The 23,081-nt window shown below is 52.7% G+C and overlaps 11 protein-coding genes across 11 annotated transcripts; 6 read left to right on the top strand and 5 right to left on the bottom strand.

The window, feature by feature from the left end:
* Positions 1-128: 128 nt before the first annotated feature.
* Positions 129-1,522, bottom strand: LTS14_009130 (uncharacterized protein; the record flags this gene model as incomplete). The annotated part of the gene is made up of 5 exons (XM_064841813.1): positions 129-193; positions 262-430; positions 502-668; positions 786-952; positions 1,005-1,522. The coding sequence occupies 5 exons, from the start codon at positions 1,520-1,522 to the stop codon at positions 129-131; spliced, it is 1,086 nt and encodes a 361-aa protein (XP_064690648.1).
* A 3,015-nt stretch (positions 1,523-4,537) lies between these two features.
* Positions 4,538-5,401, bottom strand: LTS14_009129 (uncharacterized protein; the record flags this gene model as incomplete). Its single annotated transcript, XM_064841812.1, has 3 exons — positions 4,538-4,995; positions 5,051-5,170; positions 5,245-5,401. 3 exons carry the CDS (start codon positions 5,399-5,401, stop codon positions 4,538-4,540), a joined length of 735 nt encoding a protein of 244 aa, XP_064690647.1.
* Positions 5,402-6,329: 928 nt separating this feature from the next.
* Positions 6,330-7,454, top strand: LTS14_009128 (uncharacterized protein; the record flags this gene model as incomplete). Its single annotated transcript, XM_064841811.1, has 1 exon — positions 6,330-7,454. One exon carries the CDS (start codon positions 6,330-6,332, stop codon positions 7,452-7,454), a length of 1,125 nt encoding a protein of 374 aa, XP_064690646.1.
* A 2,212-nt stretch (positions 7,455-9,666) lies between these two features.
* Positions 9,667-10,927, top strand: LTS14_009127 (uncharacterized protein; the record flags this gene model as incomplete). The annotated part of the gene is made up of 3 exons (XM_064841810.1): positions 9,667-9,996; positions 10,077-10,628; positions 10,679-10,927. The coding sequence occupies 3 exons, from the start codon at positions 9,667-9,669 to the stop codon at positions 10,925-10,927; spliced, it is 1,131 nt and encodes a 376-aa protein (XP_064690645.1).
* Positions 10,928-13,036: 2,109 nt separating this feature from the next.
* Positions 13,037-13,522, top strand: LTS14_009126 (uncharacterized protein; the record flags this gene model as incomplete). The annotated part of the gene is made up of 2 exons (XM_064841809.1): positions 13,037-13,080; positions 13,141-13,522. 2 exons carry the CDS (start codon positions 13,037-13,039, stop codon positions 13,520-13,522), a joined length of 426 nt encoding a protein of 141 aa, XP_064690644.1.
* Positions 13,523-13,949: 427 nt separating this feature from the next.
* LTS14_009125 (uncharacterized protein) lies at positions 13,950-14,420 on the bottom strand (the record flags this gene model as incomplete). The annotated part of the gene is made up of 1 exon (XM_064841808.1): positions 13,950-14,420. The coding sequence occupies one exon, from the start codon at positions 14,418-14,420 to the stop codon at positions 13,950-13,952; it is 471 nt and encodes a 156-aa protein (XP_064690643.1).
* A 413-nt stretch (positions 14,421-14,833) lies between these two features.
* STP22 (suppressor protein stp22 of temperature-sensitive alpha-factor receptor and arginine permease) lies at positions 14,834-16,615 on the top strand (the record flags this gene model as incomplete). The annotated part of the gene is made up of 1 exon (XM_064841807.1): positions 14,834-16,615. One exon carries the CDS (start codon positions 14,834-14,836, stop codon positions 16,613-16,615), a length of 1,782 nt encoding a protein of 593 aa, XP_064690642.1.
* Positions 16,616-16,699: 84 nt separating this feature from the next.
* LTS14_009123 (uncharacterized protein) lies at positions 16,700-17,374 on the bottom strand (the record flags this gene model as incomplete). Its single annotated transcript, XM_064841806.1, has 1 exon — positions 16,700-17,374. One exon carries the CDS (start codon positions 17,372-17,374, stop codon positions 16,700-16,702), a length of 675 nt encoding a protein of 224 aa, XP_064690641.1.
* Positions 17,375-18,656: 1,282 nt separating this feature from the next.
* LTS14_009122 (uncharacterized protein) lies at positions 18,657-19,125 on the top strand (the record flags this gene model as incomplete). The annotated part of the gene is made up of 2 exons (XM_064841805.1): positions 18,657-18,947; positions 19,000-19,125. 2 exons carry the CDS (start codon positions 18,657-18,659, stop codon positions 19,123-19,125), a joined length of 417 nt encoding a protein of 138 aa, XP_064690640.1.
* A 204-nt stretch (positions 19,126-19,329) lies between these two features.
* Positions 19,330-20,424, bottom strand: LTS14_009121 (uncharacterized protein; the record flags this gene model as incomplete). The annotated part of the gene is made up of 2 exons (XM_064841804.1): positions 19,330-19,403; positions 19,533-20,424. 2 exons carry the CDS (start codon positions 20,422-20,424, stop codon positions 19,330-19,332), a joined length of 966 nt encoding a protein of 321 aa, XP_064690639.1.
* Positions 20,425-21,246: 822 nt separating this feature from the next.
* LTS14_009120 (uncharacterized protein) lies at positions 21,247-22,970 on the top strand (the record flags this gene model as incomplete). Its single annotated transcript, XM_064841803.1, has 3 exons — positions 21,247-21,373; positions 21,429-22,626; positions 22,685-22,970. 3 exons carry the CDS (start codon positions 21,247-21,249, stop codon positions 22,968-22,970), a joined length of 1,611 nt encoding a protein of 536 aa, XP_064690638.1.
* Between the last annotated feature and the right edge of the window lie 111 nt (positions 22,971-23,081).

Below are 23,081 nucleotides of genomic sequence, written 5' to 3'. Positions count from 1 at the left end.
CAATGCAAGTAGCGAGCTTAGATCTGCGTCAACGTCCATGTGAAAGCTATCGATCGCGTGCATGATGTTCCATCCAACGTCCACTTCTGCTACGCCTCATTTCTGGAGTCTGGACGGGACATGCAGCTTTAGTTCTGTTGTCTGTTCTCTGTCCCGCCGCGTCGCTCACCCTTGTTGAATAGCTTTTCAACGGCTGTGATGAATCAAGCCTTGTCAATGGTGTACTGGACCCCATTCCTGGCCAATCTGTCGGTAGCCCACGCTCGCGGCCTTCCGGTGGTTGAACAGGGTCACTCGGTAGCTCATAGCTCCCAGCCAGGTCTACGAACGGGCGATGCGGATTACTTCCCTGCAAAGGGATCATGTACGAGCCTAAAGGAAGGTTACCGGAGGTTCCACCTTGGACTTCAGATACGTTGTACTGGGCGGCCTGTTAAAATGATGGTCAGAACCTCGGTGAAAATCGCACGAAAAGTTTCATATCATCAACAAATCGCTTACCAGCCATGAATAGTACCGCTCACCCACAGGAGGCATTGCACAGGAGGCTACCGCGTGTAAGACTACGGGCCTGGCGATGGCGACTACAAAATCATCGTATTCGTACGGGGTAGGATCCGACGGCTTGTGCTGCGTAGGGCTCGGAGGAATGTACAGCTCCTCTTGCGCTGCACGTGAGCTTAACCATGAGTGATGTCTCCGTTGTCTGAACGGACGTGTGCCCATTTCGAGAGGCGATGAGTCGCAGGGGGTTCCGGCTGCCCGCGGTTCAGCTAAAGACTTACTAGCACTGACTGATAGCGAGGCTTGAGCAATGTCTGCTTCACCTACTGCAGGCAGGACGTCTTCAGGTAGTTCAACCAGAGAGCCGTCGGGAATGGTGAGTGAGAACCGCGGTGCATTGTCACTAAGCGTAGTGAATGACGCTGCGCTTTCTCGTTTCCGTAGATTCCTGTTGTCGAAGATCAGCCGAAGTGTCGAACAGGACGCTGCACTCGTCTCACCTGTGTCGTGTTGCGTGCAGCCACTCACTATCCTGATAGCTTGGAGGTGATTTGCTATCGTTGCCTGGTCGTGATTCTCGTGAACCCTCCTTCGCACACAGGACGCAGATCGCCATGTTTAGATTGCCACCAGCAATACTCAATCGCGTCAGGCTGACTGGAATATGAGCGCTGTCGCGGAAAACAAATTGCATGCGGGTTGCAAACTTGACGCGACCGCCAGTCACTCTCATATCTGCTCGCGCTGGTTCTACAAGACTTGCGACAGTTGCAACGGCCTCTTCGGTCGACGTGAATACCCTGTCAACCATCTCCTTCTCGTCGGTGGAAAGACAAAACGATTTCTGTCGCCGCAGCTTCTTCGCATGCTCGAGCTGGCAAGATATTTGGGATGTTGTCTTAAGGAGGTCCTTGGCTTCCTGGTCGACAGCAACAACCTCGTAGACTTTTTCAGTGATCCGAAGACTGAGGGTAAACGCTGTTGAAACACTCGATAGGGCGGAGCTGAGTTCCGCCATGTCGACGTCTTGGTGGCTTCAGGATGATGTGCCTTGCATTCCAGCGCTGTCTGGCAACTTACCGATGTCAAAGATGGAGCTCCGCGTCACCGTTCAAGGCCTGACAGCGCCGGCAGGTCGAAGCACGAGTGAGGCTCAACCATCAGCGGAACAAGGCTCCGTGTGGGCCTATCGAAGCTTGAACCCCTGTCAAGGAGTTCACGATGTTCGCGACTAGCTGGAAGCGGTGTACCGCTGCCTCCCAAAGGTCATCATCCACCAGGAGACTATCTGGCAGGCTAGGCACTCGCATATTGACCCACTCCGTGCATATGGCGTTGCATGTCGCATGCTGCTCAATACTGCAGTCGAGAGAAGCTAGCATAGTTTGCGCTAGGCAGCTAGTAAGCTCTTACTAGCGCGCGCTGAGACCGCACTTGAGGCTGCCGGGCGATCTTCCTGATTGCTGACTGCTACGACCGCGACACCTGATAGTGCATACCTGTCAGTTGTGTCAAGTTATCACTCGAACATCCAGTCCCGCTACTCCGAGTCTCCTCGTCGACACACATGACTTTACTGCCGCGCTGCGTACATGCATGCCTCGCACCTCGCATTGTGCGGCAGGCTACCTGCGGATCAGGCGGGCCAGCGCGCATACTGGTGGCTTTTGAGGCTTGGGCGCTTCAATTATATCGTCCAATAGAGCACTATCACCATCCCGTTGATCGACACAATTAGGACGCAAATGAAAAGCTGGAATCAATGCTTCACCGGTCGATACAATAGCTAGCCGAAGATGGTCGACGATCGTGATCTCGTAGCCCTGCCTCGAAGCTATAGGAACGAAGGTTGATGCACAAGCCGATAGTAGCCATTGGGATCATTCCCCGGCGAGCCTCGTCTGGCCGTATGTGCTTCACGAATGTGATCCGTGGGACACCAGACCACACCCCGGCCACAGAGCTACGGTCACGACGCTGAAGCAAGTCCGGCACCTTGCTACGCCCACCCTAAAGAGTCAATCATCCAGTTGCAGTCTGACTAGTGCCGATCAAATCGGTCGAAGTGCAACCCGATCCACGTTGGGCGATTTAGTGCTCATCTACTTTAGCAGGGTTCTCGCCAAGAACATGTTTGCCGCGCAGCATGGTCCGCGACTCAGCCTCAAACCCGCAGACGGCACACTCCCAGAATCGATTGACAGGAATCGCGGAGCCTGATGCCAGTGAGTGCGTTGCCAGAAGCCCTCTGAGAAGCATCTCTTGCCAAAGAGACGTCCTCCATGCAACCTATTACTTCATTACGGTGCGTCACTCTCCGACATGGTTTGGTTACGAACATGGTCGATTGTCATCATATTTGGCCGTCGAGCTTTAGGTCTTGCATTGTCGACTGCCAGGCGGACGACAACGGCCGAGGATTTACGAGATGGTGATGGGTTCAGTCCGAAACCCACCCTAGGACCAGCTTTCCGCAATTACGGTGCGGTCGAAGATCAACAGCTGTTCGGACGACAAGTAGGGTCAAACAAACCGTGCGGTTACGTCTCAGGCGACGTCGAAGCGCCTTTCCAGTGCTTCGAGAGTGCCGCTTGTGCGTACTTCACAACAGCTCATTATCTCGCTTGCTGCCTTACAGATTCATCCGGTGGCTTCTCATACTCAACCGCAGGTTGTGCAACAGCTTCAGCCTGTGTAGGATACGAGGATAACAACCAGCCCGACTGGTTGACAGCGGCCACTACAAGCTCTGGACTGGTATTTTGGTGGGCATGGTACACTTCAAATATGGCCTCCATGCGCTGATGTCCATTAGTCCCAGCCCTTATCCGTACTGCGCGACTGTGTCCTTCTTGCCAACCAACAACACGAACGTTGCACCTTACAGTTTCTACTCCTGCGCCGCATACGGTCCGACTACTGTCACAATTCTTGGCTATACTGTGCAATCTGCAACTGTCTACGGCGGCGTGAACTTCCTGTCGACCTCGCCACCTGGACCGCAAGCATCACCCAATAGTACCTCGACTAGTACCATGACTCGCATCTCAACTTCATCGGTAACTTCGGTAGCTTCCACTGGGTCAACAGCGCAGCTGCCCTTCACTACTGCCACGATCACAATTCCTCCTAGCCCGTCGTACAGCTTGGGCCCCGTGCCAGTGACAAGCACGCCTCACCACTCTTCTACAGGAGCAATAGTCGGAGGAGTAGTCGGTGGTATAGGAGGTACTGCGCTTATCGCAGGTGCGTTCCTGTACCTTCTGCGACGGAAAAAAAGGCAGAGAGAGGCACCACTTCCAGAAATCAGTCAATATAATGGCGTGCCAAAACATTAGGGTGTCGCAATTGCAAAGAGCAAATTGCAACGAAGATACGATGTGCGATATGCGGTCTATGAAACGTAGCGTCTCCCCTGCAGGTGGGCTGGGCAGGTTGGAGACCCAGGACCTCGCCCTCTACTGTCCACGTCGTCCTGAGACAGGTCGGGAGGGAATGAAACGGTGACTTGCTAGCGAAGCTCAGGTACCGATCCTATTACTCTATACAACTGCCTTGTACCGAACGCTCCGCCAAATCAAATACGTGCGGGAATTCAGCGTAGTGTCGATGAGCTTGGTATGAAAGACGAAATTTTCGATTAAAAATGTATCAGCGTCCAGGTGACAGCCTTTCAATTTCAAAGAGCAACCGTCATGAGTATATGCGCTTCTTCACCTTTCGCACTGCACGACAGGATAATGTTTTGACACTTTTCGAGACAAAGCAAATTATTGCGCCGAGCTACAGACCTCAAAACTGCAAAGCATATCTGCTACTCAAGAGCATTGTCGTCAAAACACTGATCATAGATTGTAAAATCATGATCTCCCTTATGACCTGACGCACTACCCTACCTACATACAAATCTCAATTGAAGACCTTTTGTCAAGCGAACGCACAATGCGAACCTAGAGACTTTAGATCAGCCGTCGGTCATCTAGACGGCGGGGATAAGCTCAACCTACATCGAGGAAGGTGACGGCAGGCCACGTTACTGGTACGGCATGTCAGGCTTCGCAGAATAAACAGCACGGTTCCGCATCTGCTGTCGCTTCCTTACCACCAGTCCAGCCACGAGTAAGGCGAGAAGCAAAGCACCTCCGAGACCGACACCAATTCCAACGCCCAGAGCCATGGAGTCGTTACGTGCAGGCGTCGGGCTAGGTGAAGCCGTCGCAGCGGTCACTGTTACTGTTGGCGGCGAGCCTGAAGATATGCCAGCCGTTGTTGAGGTCGGTATAGTGGACGGAGACAATGCTGAAGTCATTGTCGAGCTCATGGCGGAGCTTGAGCTGACAGGAGGACTGGAGATGTTGAAGTACTGGGATGTCGCGAGTGGTCCGCCGTAGATATTTCTGGAGTCATATATCTGTAAGAAGAACGTTATGCCATCCTTCAGGTTCTGCGTGGGGATCCCGTTCCAATTGTAGTAGCCCTGTGTGTTATTTACTGGTAGCGTTAGCCTTCAAAGTTCCATTGGAGCGGCCTACAAGCTGTCACTCACAGGACAGGTCGTCTTCAGGGTTGTTTCCGTCGCTACCGATGGAAGCCGCGCCGGCCTGCTGCTGCCAGAGCGATAGCATTACCGACGGCACGTTGGTTACCCATCTGAATGTTTGGTTTTCTAGGCGCAGACAAATGTAATGTCAGCTTCCAAGACAGGGACGTCGTCAGAGAGGTCGCTGGTTTGGAACGTACGTCCATATTGAAAATTGATCGCGAGTCCCAAGTTACTCTGCTGAATCTGAGGTCCGGGAGACGTGAAATCGTTTCCCGCGACCCCGTCTTGCGCTATCACGGGAGATGCAAAGAATGCCAGACTAGCTAGCAGAAGTAAGCCGCGGAAGACAGACATGTCGACTATTTGTTCGTCCCTTGGGGGAATGTAGGCAGGGACAAACGAGACTTGATCGTAGTCGAGAAGAAAAGGGGCTCTTGTTCGTCGAAGTGAAAGTTACGACATAAGGAAGGCAATATATAGCAAGTCGGTCTTGTCTCATCTGGGCTTCTTGTCAGGTTGACGATGCCAGGATCGCTTAAATGGGTTCTTATCTCATCACCGGACCAACAGCAAGGTGGCTTAAGCTAGATCGAGTCGGTTCGTCCTCTCAGGCTGCCAGGCTGATGATCGCACGAACAAGCCGATCCGCTATGCTAGACGACGTCTGTGGAAGCGGCGGTCTACCAATGAAAGAGATCACCGGCTCACTCTGCATCTCTCGTAAGCCACCAGCATCTGCCCGCTCGGAGCGTGACTATCCTGCTGCATCATGCAATATACTGACTCGTGTGTATCTGCTTCGAAGACCGATAGCGACGAGGCTCGACGATCGGTACCAGAAAGTCGTCGCTGAGCTCGAGACATACACTGCACGGACCAACTCTGCAAGCCATTCAACGCGTTGAACGCCAATTGGACGTTGACACGGCACAACAAAATATATAGCCTTCACAGCCTTGCGTGCGCAAAAGAGCAGACCTGTGGCTGCAGATCTGATACTCCGCCTAGGCCGCACTGATAAGCATTTCCCAACATCGACCTCGCAGCAACGGCGATCGCCGTGCTGTCTGTCATGGACGCAGAGCCTCATACGGGCTCACATGGAGCTCTTGTGCTGTCAGGCAGAGGCACCGAGAAGAACCCCTGGATTTGCCAGGGCGAGATGAAACGGGAAACCTCACGTCTCTGCACTAAGTGTAGTTTGGGCGATGCTAAGACTCCTTCATCATCAGCTACTTGGTTGATCTATGTGTCTAATCAACCTTCACACTCTTGACCTTCAATGAATCAGATGCTCAGCTATCTTAGACCGTACCATTCATCCCTCGGGATAGGACCTAATGTGCCGAGCAAAGCCATACGCTTCCGTGTTGGATGCGTCCTGCTGCTGATTGCTTTGCTATCGACTTGGTTCATACTCACACCTGCGCGGGTACGGCATTCCCTCATCCATACTTCACAAATCCCATCCAATATACTAGGAGTCACGAGGTCGACACCACGTGAGTCCGCTACCAACGCCACTCTTGGGTTCCAAAGGATCTTGGCCTTGTCCGGAGGCCCGAGCTGGCGTACCCGGGGTTTAAAAGCTGCTGCCGCATATACAGGCCTTGAGATAGATATACCAGAGCGTCCAAATAACTCGCCTGAGCTTGTCGACGCTTTCCGTCAAATCGGCAATGGGAAGAAGCCGGCCCTGGGTGCTGCTCGAGCGTGGCTGTCTCACCTTGACATGCTCAAGTACGTTATACAGAGTGGCCTTCACACCGCATTGATCCTTGAAGACGACGTGGACTGGGACTTGGCTCTAAAGGACCAGATGCTTTTGGTCTCGGATGCAGTTCGTAACTTCACGCGCGCTGATGCTTCAGAACCGTCACCATATGGCCGCAACTGGGACATCCTATGGCTTGGACATTGTGGTGAGTACACCGTTGCGGATACCGAACGATTCGAATATGAGGACTCGACAGTACTGAGCCATGCCAACTATACTGGTTGGGCGGCCCCGTACATAACGAACATGGGCGAGGGCCATCGGCTCGTGCAGCATGGTGTCAACCCAATCTGCACATTCGCGTACGCTGTTACGCGGCAAGGTGCGCAACGCGCGCTCGAGTGGGCTGAAAAGGGCGAGAGCGAAGCATTTGACGTCAAGTTGATGGAGGCTTGCCGACCGAAAATCTTGAATGTTGTCACCGTTCAGCCGGAGCTCATGCATCACTATACTCCGCCACACGATGCTGGATACTGGAGCGAGGTGAACGCCGGTGATGGAAAGGGCACTGATGCTGGTGAGAGTGCGTATGAGAGTCGGATGGGAGGCACCGAGAATATCATACACAGCGCGCGATGCAAAGCCTTGTTCGATCGCACCTGTCTGAAGCCGTTCTGGGAACAGTATTGACACAGTGTTGGTCACTCTGCTACACGACGTATCGCTTATTGGACTTGGGTTGTTCACTCCGTTGGTGATTCACTTCGTTGATGACCAGACACTTGGGAAGGCGCACGTAGAACGGCTCACACACGATGCGAGCAGATCGCAGCCGTCGAATACCAGCCTACTGGACGATGGCAACGACGCCGTTAAGTTGAGATGAAAGGGCGGAAAGTTGCAAGACTGTAGCATATACAATGTATGGTGTGAACGACCGGACGAGGGGTAGTCGCAGACGCAGTTGCAGACGCAATTTTGGAGCAGAGTCTCTTAAGACCAAGATACAGACCCCTTTATCAGCAAGTAAAGCAAGATCATCGCTATGTAGGTTTCCGTTTGTAATTGCGCCAGCCTAGCCTGGTACAAACTCCTATATCTCGAAAACGGATCTCCTAAGTATCTATCCTGTATACTTCTCTTAGATGTATAAGAAAGCGTACATTTAAGAACTAAAGCGACCTTCAGGATATCAATCTCTAGTGCGCCATGTTAGTGTACGCGTTGATAAAGGTCAGACAATCGTGACTATGTCCTCTTTCTTTATATCTGTTGTAAGGCCGATAGCACGGATGAAACGACAGATGCGCGTAACCATTGTAAATTTGGAATCTTTTCTTCCGCTGGTTTTCGCACATTGAACGCCGTCAAATTTTGTGAACACAAGTGCTTGCTGAATTGCAACAAGTGGCGAATTCCTCGGACATGTCGTCGAGTTGGCTTGGCAATCTCGAGACCAAGAATCAAAGCCGACTGTGTTGATGTTGACGCCCATCGCCACCAAGAGTCACTTTTAGCTGGACTAGCTCTCTTCAAAGTCGAGGGGAGCGCTGTAGCCCTGTGAGGCTAGTCATGGATCATCCTCCACACCAGCGCAGCAGACCACGGCTGCGGTGTCGCCCTCTCTGAAGCTGTACCCTATATGGCGATACCGTCACTACACCGTATTATCCTCCAGGGCGTCTGCGAAGGCTGCGGTAGTTTCTCCGGCTGGACAGAGGATAAATGCCGGCCCAGCTGTCCCGAGATCTACTTCCAACAATCCGAGTGCTCCAAAGTAATAGCGCTTGCGTTTGCTCAGGGTCTGAGAGAGCCCTGCGACATTAGGCAGTGGCTTGAGCATCATAAAACAGGTCATGGCTTTGGTGACGTTCAGACCATTGGTTGGGACCATATGATTGTCACACCACGCAACAATGCTACGGTCGCGTTCAGTTCATCTATACCCTCTGGTAGCCAGGCAACCGTTGAAGTACGGATCGACTTCGGAGGCGGTAATCCTGGCTACGAGTTTTCATGGGTGAGCTGGCTATGGCATGGCAAAATGCTGGACCGGCGGCGGATGGATGAGGCGTTCGAGCCAATCGAGGGAGACGAGGACGTAGAATGGTTACAAGGGAGCTTGTGCTGGTGATTGCTAGTTTGCAATGGCACGAACAGACCATTAACCTCATTTCTTGCGCATGCTCCGACCTGCAGATAATGAATGGCAGATCCCACGAGTTCGAAGCCATGAAATTCTCGGGTTCCACACTGTCTTGGCAAGACTTGAGCCAAGATGCGCCAACGACTTCTTCAAAACTCTGGCAGAATCTTTGCAGAAGTACGCGACCATCAATGCAACGCGAACAGTGATAGCAACCAGAGGATCGTATCATGACGACTGATGGAGTCCCTACGACTTATACGACCACTACAATGTCTGCGATACGTATGGATTTGTCGAGTCTGGGCATGCCCGGTCAACCAACAAGAGATCTCGAGATGCCCTCATTTTCAGTACCCTTGGCTAGGTACTGGAAAATTGGCGCCGCCAAGGCACATGCCATGGCATCTACTACAAGTCATCGTGAACTTCACTCCTCTCAGCCCGCACTTCTTTCTCAAACTTCGACAGGCAGCCCAGAAAGCAGCTCAATCAACAAGCAGATGTATCGAAAGCCTGTCACCTATCGCTTATTCATCATCATCTCACTGGCTGTAACCACATTTTGAATTCGCCATCATCACGATCAGAGGCTGTATTCGTAGCCGAGCTCCCTCCCATCGCGACAGAAACGTCAGTCGACCGAGCTTCGTCAACGACCTGTCCCACAGCAACAGCTTCTGCGGTAGCAACGACTCAACCTCACCGACCTGGACCACGGAGTGTCAACATCATCATCTATCCAAAGCAGCCAAGATGGAACTAAACACCGGACATAACGACCGTCCAGAGATGACCAAGCTTGCGGATCCGGAGGACCTCGACCGGGCGCCATCTGCACAAAGATATTCCCTGCACTCTGCCGATGACAGTGTGCGAGCAGGATATAGCGCTCAGCTGACTCGCTCAAGGTCGACACTTGGCGTGACGTTCATGAGCTTTGTGCTAGCTTCGGTGCCCTATGGTCTGTCCACTACTCTGATCTACCCACTGACGGGCGGTGGTCCCAGTACTGTGCTATGGGGCTGGCTACTGGTGTGCTCATTGATGCTATGTGTTGCCGTCTCGCTTGGTGAGATCACTTCCGTATGTTATGTTCTTGAGAGTCTGGTCGCCGTGATGCGATCCTCTGGATCGAACAATCTCTGCTGATTGTTCATGTCCAGGTTTACCCACTCGCTGGAGGAGTGTACTACCAGACGTTCATGCTCGCGCCATCTCGATGGCGGGCACCTATTGCGTGGGTCACTGGCTGGTCTTTCACGTTGGGCAACATCATCATCACACTATCCGTCAATTTCGGCACGACTCTTTTCCTGATCGGCTGCATCAACGTGTTCCGAGACGAGACCGGCGCAGCTGTCTTCGCAGCAGAAGCATGGCAGACTTACCTCATCTTTCTGTTCATTACGCTACTGTGCAACACAGTCTCCGCTCTTGGCAACCGCTGGCTACCGATCCTCGATATGGTCGCCGTGGTTATGACCTTCCTTGGAGTCGGTGCGATTATGGTCTGTGTACTCGTCATTGCCAAAGCAGGGAGACACAGTGCAAGGTACTCTTTCGGAGAGTTCGAGCCAACCTCTGGCTGGCAGCCATCAGGCTGGGCCTTCTGCGTGGGCTTGCTACACGCTGCATACGCCACCTCCGCAACAGGAATGATCACTTCGATGTGTGAGGAGGTTTGTGAGCCACGGACGCAAGTACCGAAAGCGATGGTCAGTCTCGATCGCTACTACGGAGCCCGAACAACACTCACACAGTCTAGGTTGGCACCATCATGCTCAATGCGTTCTGCGGATTCGTTTTCCTCGTGCCTCTCATGTTCGTGCTTCCGAATATTGCCTCGATTGTCAGCGATTCGTCAGGGCAACCTCTGCCAGTCATTCTACGCTCAGCTATCGGCAGCCCTGGTGGTGCGTTCGCGCTTTGCGTCCCAATCATTGTGCTTGGCGTTGTCTGTGGTATTGGGTGCACTACTGCCGCTTCCAGATGCGCCTTTGCTTTCGCTCGGTAATGCTCCACTGTCGGGCAATCAAGAATTTCAGCTGATTTGAACAGGGACGGAGCTATACCAGGGTCCCAACGTCTCGGCTTCGACCGAGTCAATCACAAGCTCAGCGTACCGCTCAATGCTATGATGCTAAGCATGGTCGTGCAGCTTGTCTTGGGCTTGATATACCTAGGCTCAAGCGCGGCGTTCAACGCTTTCAACGGCTCCGGAGTCATCTTTCTTACCCTTAGCTATGTGATACCTATTGCGGTCTCCTTCAGCCAAGGGAGAACAGCGCTCGTAGGTGCAAAATACAATCTGGGCGCTCTTGGGATGTTCTGCAATGTTGTATCGATCGGTGAGGGGTTCTGTCATCACGCTTATGATCGCTGCTGACGATTTGTGACAGCCTGGTGCTTGCTAGCCATTCCACTATTCTCCATGCCGTCCACGCTTCCTGTCAGTCAGACGAGCATGAACTATGCTTCGCCCGTGTTCCTTGGTGGCTTGGCATTATCCGCTTTATGGTATGTGGTCTGGGGCAGGAAGAACTATCGTGGCCCAAAATTAGACGAGCAATCGAGGAGCGCATGAGATTGTTCGACCACCTCATAACAATGACTATCAGCGAAACACTATGAAATGTCTGCACACACATGTCTCGTGCTCTCCTGTCAGGCGATCCCAACCGATGTCGGCATGATTTTATTTCATGGTCTTATGGTACGACGACCTCCAGCAACAGGGTCGAAGACGCTGCTAAAGGACTGTTCGCGATCCCGACACTGCTCATTGATAGATGGGCTGAAAGGGTTGCCCAAAATAGGTACCGAGGATGCCTTCGTAGGTCGTTGCGAGGATGGTGTTACCTCTGGACGATTTCCTGAAGGCGGAGGAGACCAATCCCGTCCTGGTGAGACGCTACCTCTGAAATATCTGGCGGATCTATTATTTCGTGATGGTTCCCTAGCACGAGCCGTGTTGCTCACATGGTGCCACTCAGCGGTCCTTGATCGCCGCCGAGGAGACACATTCAATGCTGCCCTTTTGCGATTTGCGGGCTCAGGATCGAGTTGTGTGTCATCGTTTTCATGGTAACTCTGGTGGGCCGTCGTGGAGTCGTAGTCTTCTGCTGAAGGACCATGCCGCTCTGCGGCCTGGTGCTCCTGCTCTGTATTAACGCTATTGTGTCGGATTGGTGGACTCTCGACTGAGGTAGGTATTACCATACCAGCGGTGGCCACAATTCGGAAGTCATCGTCTGTATTCGCATACAAGTCGACGAGTCCTCCATCGAAGTGCCCAGCTTCCTGATCATTTGCGCTGTGATCGTGAGTCGTCATTGCCAATGTAGTTGCATGTATTGATCGAGGCGCAAGGCCAGGAAGAATTTTGTCTCGTATGTCAATGCATCGTTCACGCTCTCTTCCTCGTGGTGCGATGCGCCGTACGATCTGCGTGGGCGGCACCAAATCGTTAGCCTCGCTCGCTTTGCTAGCTGCAGCGTTCTATGCAGGCGAGCTGTGAGGGCGAGAAACACAGCCACAGCCACAAAATCACGAGATGGTGTGAATTGCATTTGATCAGATCCATTCTTTCGTTGTCGCTGGCCTCAAAATTTCATCGTTCGATATCGAGAAGAATGGCAAGCTCCAAAGCGGAATCGACGTTCTCTTCGCAACGACAGGGGGGTTTTTGGAAGACCGGACGTCTACGCATGCGACTCGCCGCTCGTACGTTTGCCGCTCGTCGGTAGTTGGCAGAACTTCACTGACGGCTCGGCCAGCGTTCATAGCATATCACCATGTTATTATGCTACTACTCATGCTAGATGTTGTGGGAACGGGTGAGTAGCGCACTGAAGACAGAATAGTCTCACTAGAGGACAACATAACAGCATTGTTGCTCGCAGGATGTTGCTCCAAGGCCGGCAACTTTCGCGGAATATACGTGCTATCGTTGACGTCTGCTGGCCCGCCATCCAACGAGACCGAAGTAATGTCTGTCAGATCAGGATATTTCGGCTTATGCGTGACTAGCGGCCCATCAGCAAGCTGGATTTGCAGAAGTGGTTGGTCAGCCCTTGTGTCTGGTATAGAGCTGCAGCAATCTGATCCGCTGAGAATAACGGCAATGGCGGATCACTTCAGCAACAAAGTCATCTTTCCAGGTCACCTGTAAGTCATGCAGATGATTAATGGTCGCTGATCGATGCCGAAATTGATACAGAGTTGTAGGTTTGGTGCCATAGCCCTCGCTGTCCTCTGTTTTGTTGGCCTTGCTACTTTCCCGGTTTGGCATAACGAAGTGGATGAGGGCACTGGCAGCGAGATTGACATCAAACCATTTCCCAGCCGTCCTGTTGCAAGGGTCTGTCGGTTCGCATCGGGTCTAGCAACATTCCTTGCGCTGACCACAGCTTTGTGGCAACACATCGCTGCTGCTGCTGCCGCCGCGTCGATGGTCGAAGAGGCAACCGGAAATGGTGTGTCTGGCCATATCGGTGCAGCTGCCACTGCACTAGCGTGGCTAGGCTTCGGATTTTCCGGCCTTGCGACAATCGGCATAGCAGTCATGATATATTCGATCAGTGTCCTTAATCGTTTGACGGATGACTAGGAGCAGAATGTACCAGCTCAATGTCAAGGACATATGACCGGTTCTGCCGTCAATAGCTGCTCGGCTTCTAACGGACCTCTGCTAGATCCAGCCCCTGAGCTAAGGATGTGATACGGTGATCGAGCTACCAGACCGAGAGTATAGTGCTATCTACTGGTCCAAGCCTGGTTGAAGAGGGCGTCAATATCACACTTACCCTCAGAAGTGACTTACCCAGAGTGCTTCTCGGGCTAGAGAATCCCATATCGTATCTAGTGACCATCCCTACGGGCCTCGCAATTCTTCCTAGAACAAAGGTATACTCGCCATGTTGGTCACCTGAGAAGTGTAGGATGCCAGCATCGTGCGACTGCACAATCGACCATCGAAGAAACAAGTATCGAAGGAAAGACTTGGAGAAAAGTAATCGGCCACGTAGGTAGAGCGTTTACGATTCTGAAGTGAAATAGCTTCGTAATGTCCGACTCGTGACGATCGTGACAGCGGTCAAGATGTGCACTGTCCGGGTTGTAACAGGCTGATCACGAGCGTAGTTTTCGACAGTGGTTGAGCTGCTGTTGAGAGACATGGCTTTGATTTTCTTGTCGAGGTCCAGGTAGCGTTCCTCGACATCCTTTATCTTGTCTGTGTAGAGCTTCTTGGCTTCCTTTGCTAAGTTGGCTGGTTCGACGATGGCTTTCGACGTAGACCTTGGCTTGCTAACGACCTTGGGTTTGACAGAAGCTTTCTTCTGAGTCTTCTTGGCTGGAACTTGCTCGTCCTTCTCACCGTCGCCATTGACGCTGCTGACGTCCTCGTCCCCATCGTGGTCGCGCTTCGTCTTAGTGGAATTGAGAGACATGGCTGGTGGCTGTAGCCAAGTCTGGAGAGCACCAGGGCGGGCAGGAGCTGGTGGCATGGTAGAAGGGGATCAATGATGTATGTTTCTTTGAATGAATGTCTCATGAAGGGAAGAGGACAGACGCGTACTTGCAATTGTGCAGTATGACCGCATGAGCTACTTTGATGCCATCAACCTACCTGTCAGTGACGCCGAATGTATACAACAGGCTGTGTTCCATCATCAATGCTCGTCAGATGGCAATGTTGTCGATTGCAGTACATGTAGTGTTCGAACCAAGAGAGGGAGGAGCTGATGAGAAACGGAACGAAGCCGCGCCATGACGTCGATCACATTGACGAACTTGTGAGCCAGCAGCTTGGCATATCGTTGGTCAAAGGCGCATGTATGCGAACGATGGCACTGGGACACTGTTCTCGCGGGTGAGAGAGTTGTAGGGGAGATATAGGAGCTAGTATTGGCGGAAGAACATGGCACAACTGCCAGAGAAAGTGCTTTCCTGGCTATACAGCGTGCTGCACGAGTACCAGGACCCACGACGAGCATACTCGGATGCAGTGAGGGTACTATCTACACATTCTTCACTCAGCCCACGCACCGAAGTCTACACGCACGAGAGCGGTAGTTCAGCATTGCTTCTCACGATATCCGGGACCGTACCAGCAACGTTCCGAGGTGCTGCCTACAAATTCCCAATTAAGATATGGCTTCCCAAAGCGTATCCGCAAGAGGTGCCTGTCCTTTTTGTAACGCCAGGCGGAGACATGCTGGTACGGCCTGGGCAACATGTGGGAGTTGATGGGCGCATATACCATCCATATCTTCGGGACTGGCAGGGCATGTGGGATAGAGCGAGCTTGGCAGAATTCCTGGAGTTCCTGCAGCAGGTGTTTGCCAAGGAACCTCCAGTCATCAGTCGCGCACAGCAGCAACAGTACTATCAGCGGCCTGTGGGTGGCCAGATAGCGCAATCCCAGACTGCTCCAGGTGCTAGTCCGGGGCCGCCTCGGCTACCTCCGAAGCAACAGATGGGTAGCGCAGCCCAGAGTGCGACACCGCAAACAAATACTTCGGAACCACCACCAAGACCTCCGAAACCAGGTGAGGAGTACGCAGAACCGCTACCGCACAGAAGTTCATCAAGGCATGCAAGCCAGAGTGGTCCGCCATTGCCGCCATTACCTCACGAAAGGCCCGCAAGTCAGCAATACGCACCAAGATCTCAGTATCATAATGGCTATGCGAGCACACCACAGCCGAGATCTCATGTGCATCCGTCACTACCGCAATCATATGGTCACCAGAATGGACAACCTCCTGGATCACAGCCGCCAGTACCGCCGCACCCACAGCACCAACAGCATGAGCAGATACGGTCGGTCCACAACCGTAGCCCAGTGTCACCTGTGTCCCCTGTCAGTGGCTATGCGAAGCCGCTAGATCAGAGATATTCGCAAGCGCCCTCGATACCGCAACAGCCCCAGCGAAGTCACCCGTATCCTCGGCAGCCGCCACCTCCCCAAGGCCAGCCATCCAACCAACCCGCCAACCAATACCAAGGCCAGCACCCGCGGCAACATACGGCACAGTACCTCACATCCGGTCAGTACTACCAACAACCGCCTACATCACAGCTACAAAAGCCACAACCACCACCAGATCTCCTCTCAGATCCATTTGATGTAACTTTGCCAGGTCCGAGCACAGCCGGTCCAGCACCGCCAATACCCCCGAACCCAGAGAGAGAACATCTTCTGCACGCACTTTCTACATCAATCGTCCAGCAAGCACGAATGAAAGTCCATCAGAATCTCTCAGCCATCGCACCTCTGCAATCTCAAGCAATCGCCCTACAAACAGCTCACCAACGCCTCGAGGCGGAGATCCGTCAATTAGAACAACTTTCTCAGACGCTTGAAACGAACGAAGCCATACTCCGCTGCAGCATTGCCGACTGCGATCACCTGGTCGCAAACACGAAATCGAAACCGCAGCCTCCCATAGACGATGTATTGGTCGCGAACTCGCTGGTAGCGCAACAGTTGTGGCGAGTCTGTGCTGAGGAAGCAGGGTGTAGGGAAGCCATGTATGTGCTGCAGAAAGCTCTTGACCGAGGTAGGATCTCTGGACAGGACTTTGTGAAGGCGATGAGAGGGCTGGGCAGAGAAGTGTTTGGAAAGATGGTTGTAGGGAGGAAGTGTGGGAGGGGGTTGGGCTTGGAGGTTGGGCCAGGTATGGGTAAGGTTAGATGATGGGTGTTTATGATCTGGCTACAAGACTACATTATTTGGTGTTGGCTGGCAAAGGCACTCGGCTTACTGTCTGTTGTCCCAAGACTATGTGAAACACAACTCCTGCCCCTCGGCAGCCATAGCAGACCGCACACTGTCCAGCTTCTCCACCTTGGCCATCACCTTCGCCCAACCAGGATACCTCGCTACCATGTCCTCCTGACTCAAGCTAAGCGCCCGACTCCAGCGCCAGAAAGTATGCAACATGATATCCACGACCGTCAACCTCTCTCCAACTGCGTACGGTTTGCCACCAATCCCGGCTTCGATTCGAGCGAAGCATTCCAAAATAAATCCTCTTGCCTTGGCCTCTATACTTGGCCACATAGTCTCGTCATCCGAATACCGACCCGGCCTCCAGAGACCGCCGAACCCTCGGCCGTGGAGAGTTCCGGCTAGCCATGCCAACCATTCCCCAATCTTGGCTCTCTCCCACTCATCTGAACCTCCCAGCCCCTCATCTTGCCTCAGGCCAGCAAGATAAGTCAACATCGCCGCATTATCGGTCAAAGCCTGTCCATCAACGACAAGAGCCGGAACGAAACCTGCAGGACTGATCTTCCGGTAATCAGCATGTGAGAACGAGCCATCAGCTGCTTGGTAGCCGTCTGGTCCATCGATCATGGGGACCGCGGTGAATGGGATAGGGAGGTGGAGGAGACGTATGTGGGGTGCCATTGAGCAGGCGCCGTCGCGGTGGTATAGAGCTAAGGATGACATGATGCGTGTCGATCTGTGAGTTGGAGTTACCAAAGGGATGTCGGAGGGCTGACCATGCCATATGTGGTCGTGCTTGCATATTTATATGTACAGCTCATGTCCTACAGCCGAGACTCGCTTGTCATCTACTGGTCGTTAAGACCGCACTTCCTGGAGCATGATCTCAGACCTAGTACAACACTTGTTGAAGTTGCTTCCAGCCGCATGAGCTTAAACGCATTACGGATATAGCAGGGCGTGAAGCTCACGCACGAGGACGAAATCCTACGGATATTGCGCCAGAATAGATGTAAGCCGAGCCAAAAGGGAACTAAAAACAGGGAAGAATGCAATTGCCGAAGTCATTCGTTACGCCTGGGGGAAGAGATGCCTCGAATCGCGGCTTACGTACTCGCTCTGGTAGTTTGACTGCTCTTGATCAGATCCTTCGACTCCTCCAACGTTGGTCTCGCCTCAATATCATCAGAAGCCTGCATACCTAGAGGGTATGGTGGTATTGTCTTCCTTTCTGCCCCTTCCTTTGCACATATCTATACGCACTAACTCAACAGTAATGCTGTATAATCTCGGTGCGTCGTCCTCCTGATTGCCATTGAACTTGGGCACGAAGCCTATTCACGATTGCTGGAGTCTTTTTTAGTTCTTCCCCCACTAGTCTCTAGCTCGGACCCGCGCTTCTTTGGAGATGTAGCCCTAGTGCGCTGGTGGTTGGGTTCGGTAATGAGGATTTGATGTGTACATCTGTGACGCATATCTCGATGGTGTAGGTTTGGACAAGGCTTGTTAGTTGTAGCCAATGCGAAATTCTACATGATGTTAGGATGTGTAAGTTGAAATACATCGTTCCGTCTTGGGAGTAATATGTGCTTGGACAATTGGTCATTGACACTGTTACCTGGAGTTTCTTACAATCACAAAGCTACAAATTCCAATCATCGGTACCAAGCTCTATGCGATGGTGATCATTCGCTGAACGTGGCTCGCGCATGGACACTGCGCTAGGACATACTTGCATCACTTTAACACAAGGACGCAGTGCTTGTTGGCAGCGATTCGGTGGCGGCCGACGACGGCTCAATGGCTGCTGAGAATGGCAGCGTGTGCTCCGACCAAGTCAACGTTGCTGAGGATATGGAATTAACACACCCCGGCACAACCACGATGCTTCAGACTAAGCATCGTCGACTAGTAAGAGCCTGCTCCACTATCGTCGAATGTATAGTCATCGACTGCATCAGCATGGTACGTGCTCCTAATCCTATACATATGAGCGTACAACCTGATGGCCTTCGAATTCGACTCCACCTTGCAATGGGCCAGGACATATCTTCCACCCATCACTGTCACTGTCTTCTACTTCCTGTACGTCAATCGTGAGCAAATAGCAACACATCATGCACTAGAGGCCGGCGAAACTTTGTGCTGCATCTTCGCCGCCGTCAAATTGCTGCTGGGTTGGACGCCAAATTTCGGCGGCGTCCTTGACTTCCTCTTCATCTCCATCTTCTTGTCGATTCACATTCTCCAACAATATGGTCGTTGTGGAGTTGCGGCACAGTCGTCAGGCATCGTGGTGAGTACTTACGGCATTCTGTCCTATCACGCCCAGCTGATCGAAACTTTAGTCCAAACGCAAGACACTCACATCATCGAGACGACTACCAACGTCACCAACATACCGCGAGGATGATCCGTCCGCACCGCGTTGTGCCGCAAATTGTGAGGGCATAGGCGCAGTATCTTACCAGTAGTCTATTGAAAGCACGACAAACAGGATCGTCGAGGCAAGTGGGGGTCTGTGGTAACGCCCGCAACTTAGAGTTGGAAGAGTGCTTTGGTTTTATACTGAACTTGTTCTCCGGAGGCCGAGTGTCTCGCATCCGCAAATGAGGGTCGGGGCGCATCAAAGGACGTTGAGGGCAGCATGTCGTGGACGAGAGTCACAGAGCAGCGGGTCATGGTAGGATCTGGAGAGTATGCGCAAGGTGAGCGAAATTGTTGCGCATATCGGTCGGACTTGACCCGGAGTCTATCGAACAGATAGGCCGTCAATGTTAAAGTCAGTGCAAAAAGCCATCCCTTGCTGTAAAGCGAGACAATTGGAGGATTAAGTATGTGCTAACCTCCGCTCATGAACCATCCACGAGCTCTTACATACTTCTGGCATCGAAAAGCTCTTCTGCATTGTCTACCAACACTTGCTTCAAAGAGGCGCCCTCGGTCGCCTCGATTCCATCCAGTATTGCTTCAAGGTAAGGGCCAACATCGAGTCCATCATATCGTGTATGTGGCCAGTCCGTCGCGAAGACACAGCGATCTGGTCTGAGGCGCAGGATCTGTCGATTTAGATCGTTGACAAGGGCGTTCTTGGGGTCCTTACTTAAGCGGTAGGAGGCGGAGATCTTGATCCACGTCTGCCCTTGTTGAAGCAGACGGGCTAGTGCATCGAAGCCGGGGATGTCTGAAGCCTGCTTCGCTTTCTCCAGCGATGCAGCGGTAGGATGTCCGAAATGGTCGATACATATCTTCATGCCGGGTAAGCTGGGCATGACTCGCTCCAAGATTGGTATATCCTCCAGCGCAATGTACAGCTCGAGTGCCCAGTTGTACCCGAACACAGCGGCGGCATACTTCATCATCGACTCCCGTAAACGACCCTCTTCGATCTCGCCACCGACCGACTTGAAGTTGAGTCTGACTCCGCGTACACCCAGGTTATGCCACTCCCGCAACTGCTTCCGTGAAGTGTTATCAGGATCGAATTGGATCACGGCTCGACCATGCTCGGGCCCCAGTCTCCGCAGGCCGTCGAGTGTGCAGCTATTGTCGTTGCCGTAGATAGAAGGCTGAACAATGACCATCTTCTCAATGCCGAGTTGATCGAGGAAGTTATAAGCATCGTTGAGTGTATGTGGCGAGGCTTGATAAGAGGCCGACTTGTCCAAAGGGAAGACGCGTGGATCAACGACATGCATGTGGGTGTCCCATGTCCCCTTCGGTATCCTCTTGGTCAGCCGAGCAATACTGGCCGAAGACGGTTGCGTGCTCATCGCGTGCCTTAGTGCTGAGTTGAGATGCAGAGACTGCAGAGTTTGTGGGGTGGGACAAGACGATCTTCTTCTGAATGATGTGGGAAGGATTCGGATCCTGTCACAAGTTCGCAGCATCCCCGGACACTTCTAGCAACCAAGGCAGATCGGGTTGTTTGTAGCCTTACTGAGCGCCGGCTTTGCTATCGAATACAGTCAGAAGATTGCGGCGTTGTGGGCTTGAGCGGCATCGGTGGCGGAAGGCTTTTTGCTATCTCGTTCAGATAATTCCGATCCTTGCACGGGAAGTCATCACGCTGGCACGCCGCAGGATTACAGGCGGCACAAGTTGAATGAGCGTTCCACGATTGTGGCAAGGTCTTGCCTGTCTGACCTACCACGGAAGCAGCATGATAGCAGCGAGAGTTCGTTATATTGTCTCGGCTACTAAACCGAGCTGACTAAGACGAAGCGCAATCGGCTCGTGTGGCTAGGATCTTCCGACATCATCTCCTCTCCTCCTCTTTCTTTTCGGAATTGCATGCCGAGAGTATCACCGCAAATCTACCCCATGCTCTCTTCTCTTTGCGCGGGGAGGGCGCTAGCATGGGACATCTGGCAGAGCTCGGTACGCTCTCAACGAATGCCTGTATGCTGCTTGACCTCGGGCAGGACAACGACTCCTCACCGGCTACTCGTACGGACGACCTGACGTAGGCACTACATCTGTAGGTACTCCACCATGCATCAAGATAGCAGGCGTCTTCTAGTGGTGAACTCTGTCTACACAGCTTTCTCACCACACAGAAGCTTGATACACGTGTACCGTGAGACGGCGTCAACATGCTCGCTCCAGGCAAACTGATAGTCAATACCTACAACCTGCTGGTCGTCGTATTTGTAGCACTAGGGACTTTAGCAACCGCCTACGGCCTAGCAGTGATCGGCTCAACTGTCGGCCAGCCAAGTTGTACGTCACATTCCGACTTTTATGACCATGTGTTACCGTACTAAGATCCGCCTAGTCTACACATACTTCAACCTCGCCACCCAAGGTGAACCTGGCTATGCTCACACCAGCAACATCATCGGCGCCCTCAACGGCGTCAACAGCGCGGGTGCCATCCTCGGCTGTCTGACCTCAGCATGGACAGCAGATAAATACGGCCGTCGGCGCACCATTCAGCTCGGCTGCGCTATCCTCATTCTTGGAGGCGCACTATGTTCCGGCGCCGCTAATATAGGCATGTTCCTCGCCGGCCGCGTAATAGCGGGCATGGGAGCAGGCATCCTTGCGGTCGTGGTACCGATGTATCAGAGTGAGGTTTCCACCGCAGAGACGAGGGGAGCGATGACTTGTGTGACCGGAATCATGTATGCTTTTGGCTATTCCTTGTCCGGATGGGTGGGCTTCGGGTGCTATTTCTTTCCTCCGGACTCCGTGCATGCGACATTCGGATGGCGCTTTCCGCTGGCATTGCAGTGTCTACCGCCATTGATCGTGTTGGCTGGGAGTAACTTCATTCCGTACTCACCTCGATGGCTACTGGGTCAAGATCGAAGAGAAGAAGCATTCGAGGTAGTGCAACATCTGCATGCATCACGGGGAGATCCGGACCACATCGCCGCTCGACAGGAGTTCTACCTCATGGAGAAGCAATTCGACCTTGACAAACAGTACAAGCCACGCTTCCTCGAGATCTTCCGCACGAAAGCCAACCGTCGCCGCTCTCTTGTCGCCACCATCTTGATGGCTGGAGATCAATTCCTTGGGATATTCGTGATGACGAATTACGGCGTTCTGATCTATGCATCCCTGGGATTGACAGGTTTCAAACCCCTACTACTGAATGCCTGTTGGACAACCTTCACCATCATCGGCAATATCTGGACAGCACTTTACGTTGACCGCTATGGCCGGAAGACCTTCTTGCTCATCGGTACATGCGGTGTCACAACCGCCATGATCTTCCTCTGTGCTCTGACTGCGACATATCTCGGAACGACCAATACTGCCGGCTTGAACGCCGCTGTTTTCTTCGTGTGGTTCTTCATTTTATGGTGGTGTTTCTTCATCGATGCTACGCAATACGTCTACGTCTCGGAGATTTGGCCGAACAATCTGAGGTCTCAGGGAACGGCACTGGGAATAGCAATGTTCTATCTTGCTAGTGAAGTGACACTCGTTGCCGCGCCGCCAGCTCTGGACAAAATTGGGTGGCGGTGAGTCCCAAGTCCACAATGCTACGACCTCACGATGGCACTGATAGATGTCTTGCAGATTCTACCTCGTCCTCATTTGCCCTTCGATATGCTATATCATAGCTATCTGGTTCCTATTCCCGGAAACCAAAGGCAGAACTCTCGAAGAAATTGGTACACTGTTTGGCGATGAGCATGTGGCTTCGCATTGGTATGGTATCAGTGATGCGGAGAAGGAGGAGATTGCTAGGAATGCGCTCAAACTTACCAAGTCCGGGGGGATACCGGAGGACTCACGTGAGATGTCCTCGTTGGGCGCGGTTGAGGGGAAAGGAGGTGGGGAGATGGTTGAACGTGCTAGGTGAGCGATGGTGGGGGAGCATGAGAGGTGTTGATAGACTCCGGAACATAATAGATGCGGTACACAAGTCGAAGACTCTTCAATGATGATACTTATGGCCTTGACAGCACGAGAA

This window comes from Recurvomyces mirabilis (assembly GCF_035927965.1).
Source record: "Recurvomyces mirabilis strain CCFEE 5264 chromosome Unknown scaffold_29, whole genome shotgun sequence".
Lineage (NCBI taxonomy): Eukaryota > Fungi > Ascomycota > Dothideomycetes > Mycosphaerellales > Teratosphaeriaceae > Recurvomyces > Recurvomyces mirabilis.
This window is presented reverse-complemented; position numbering and strand designations above follow the sequence as displayed.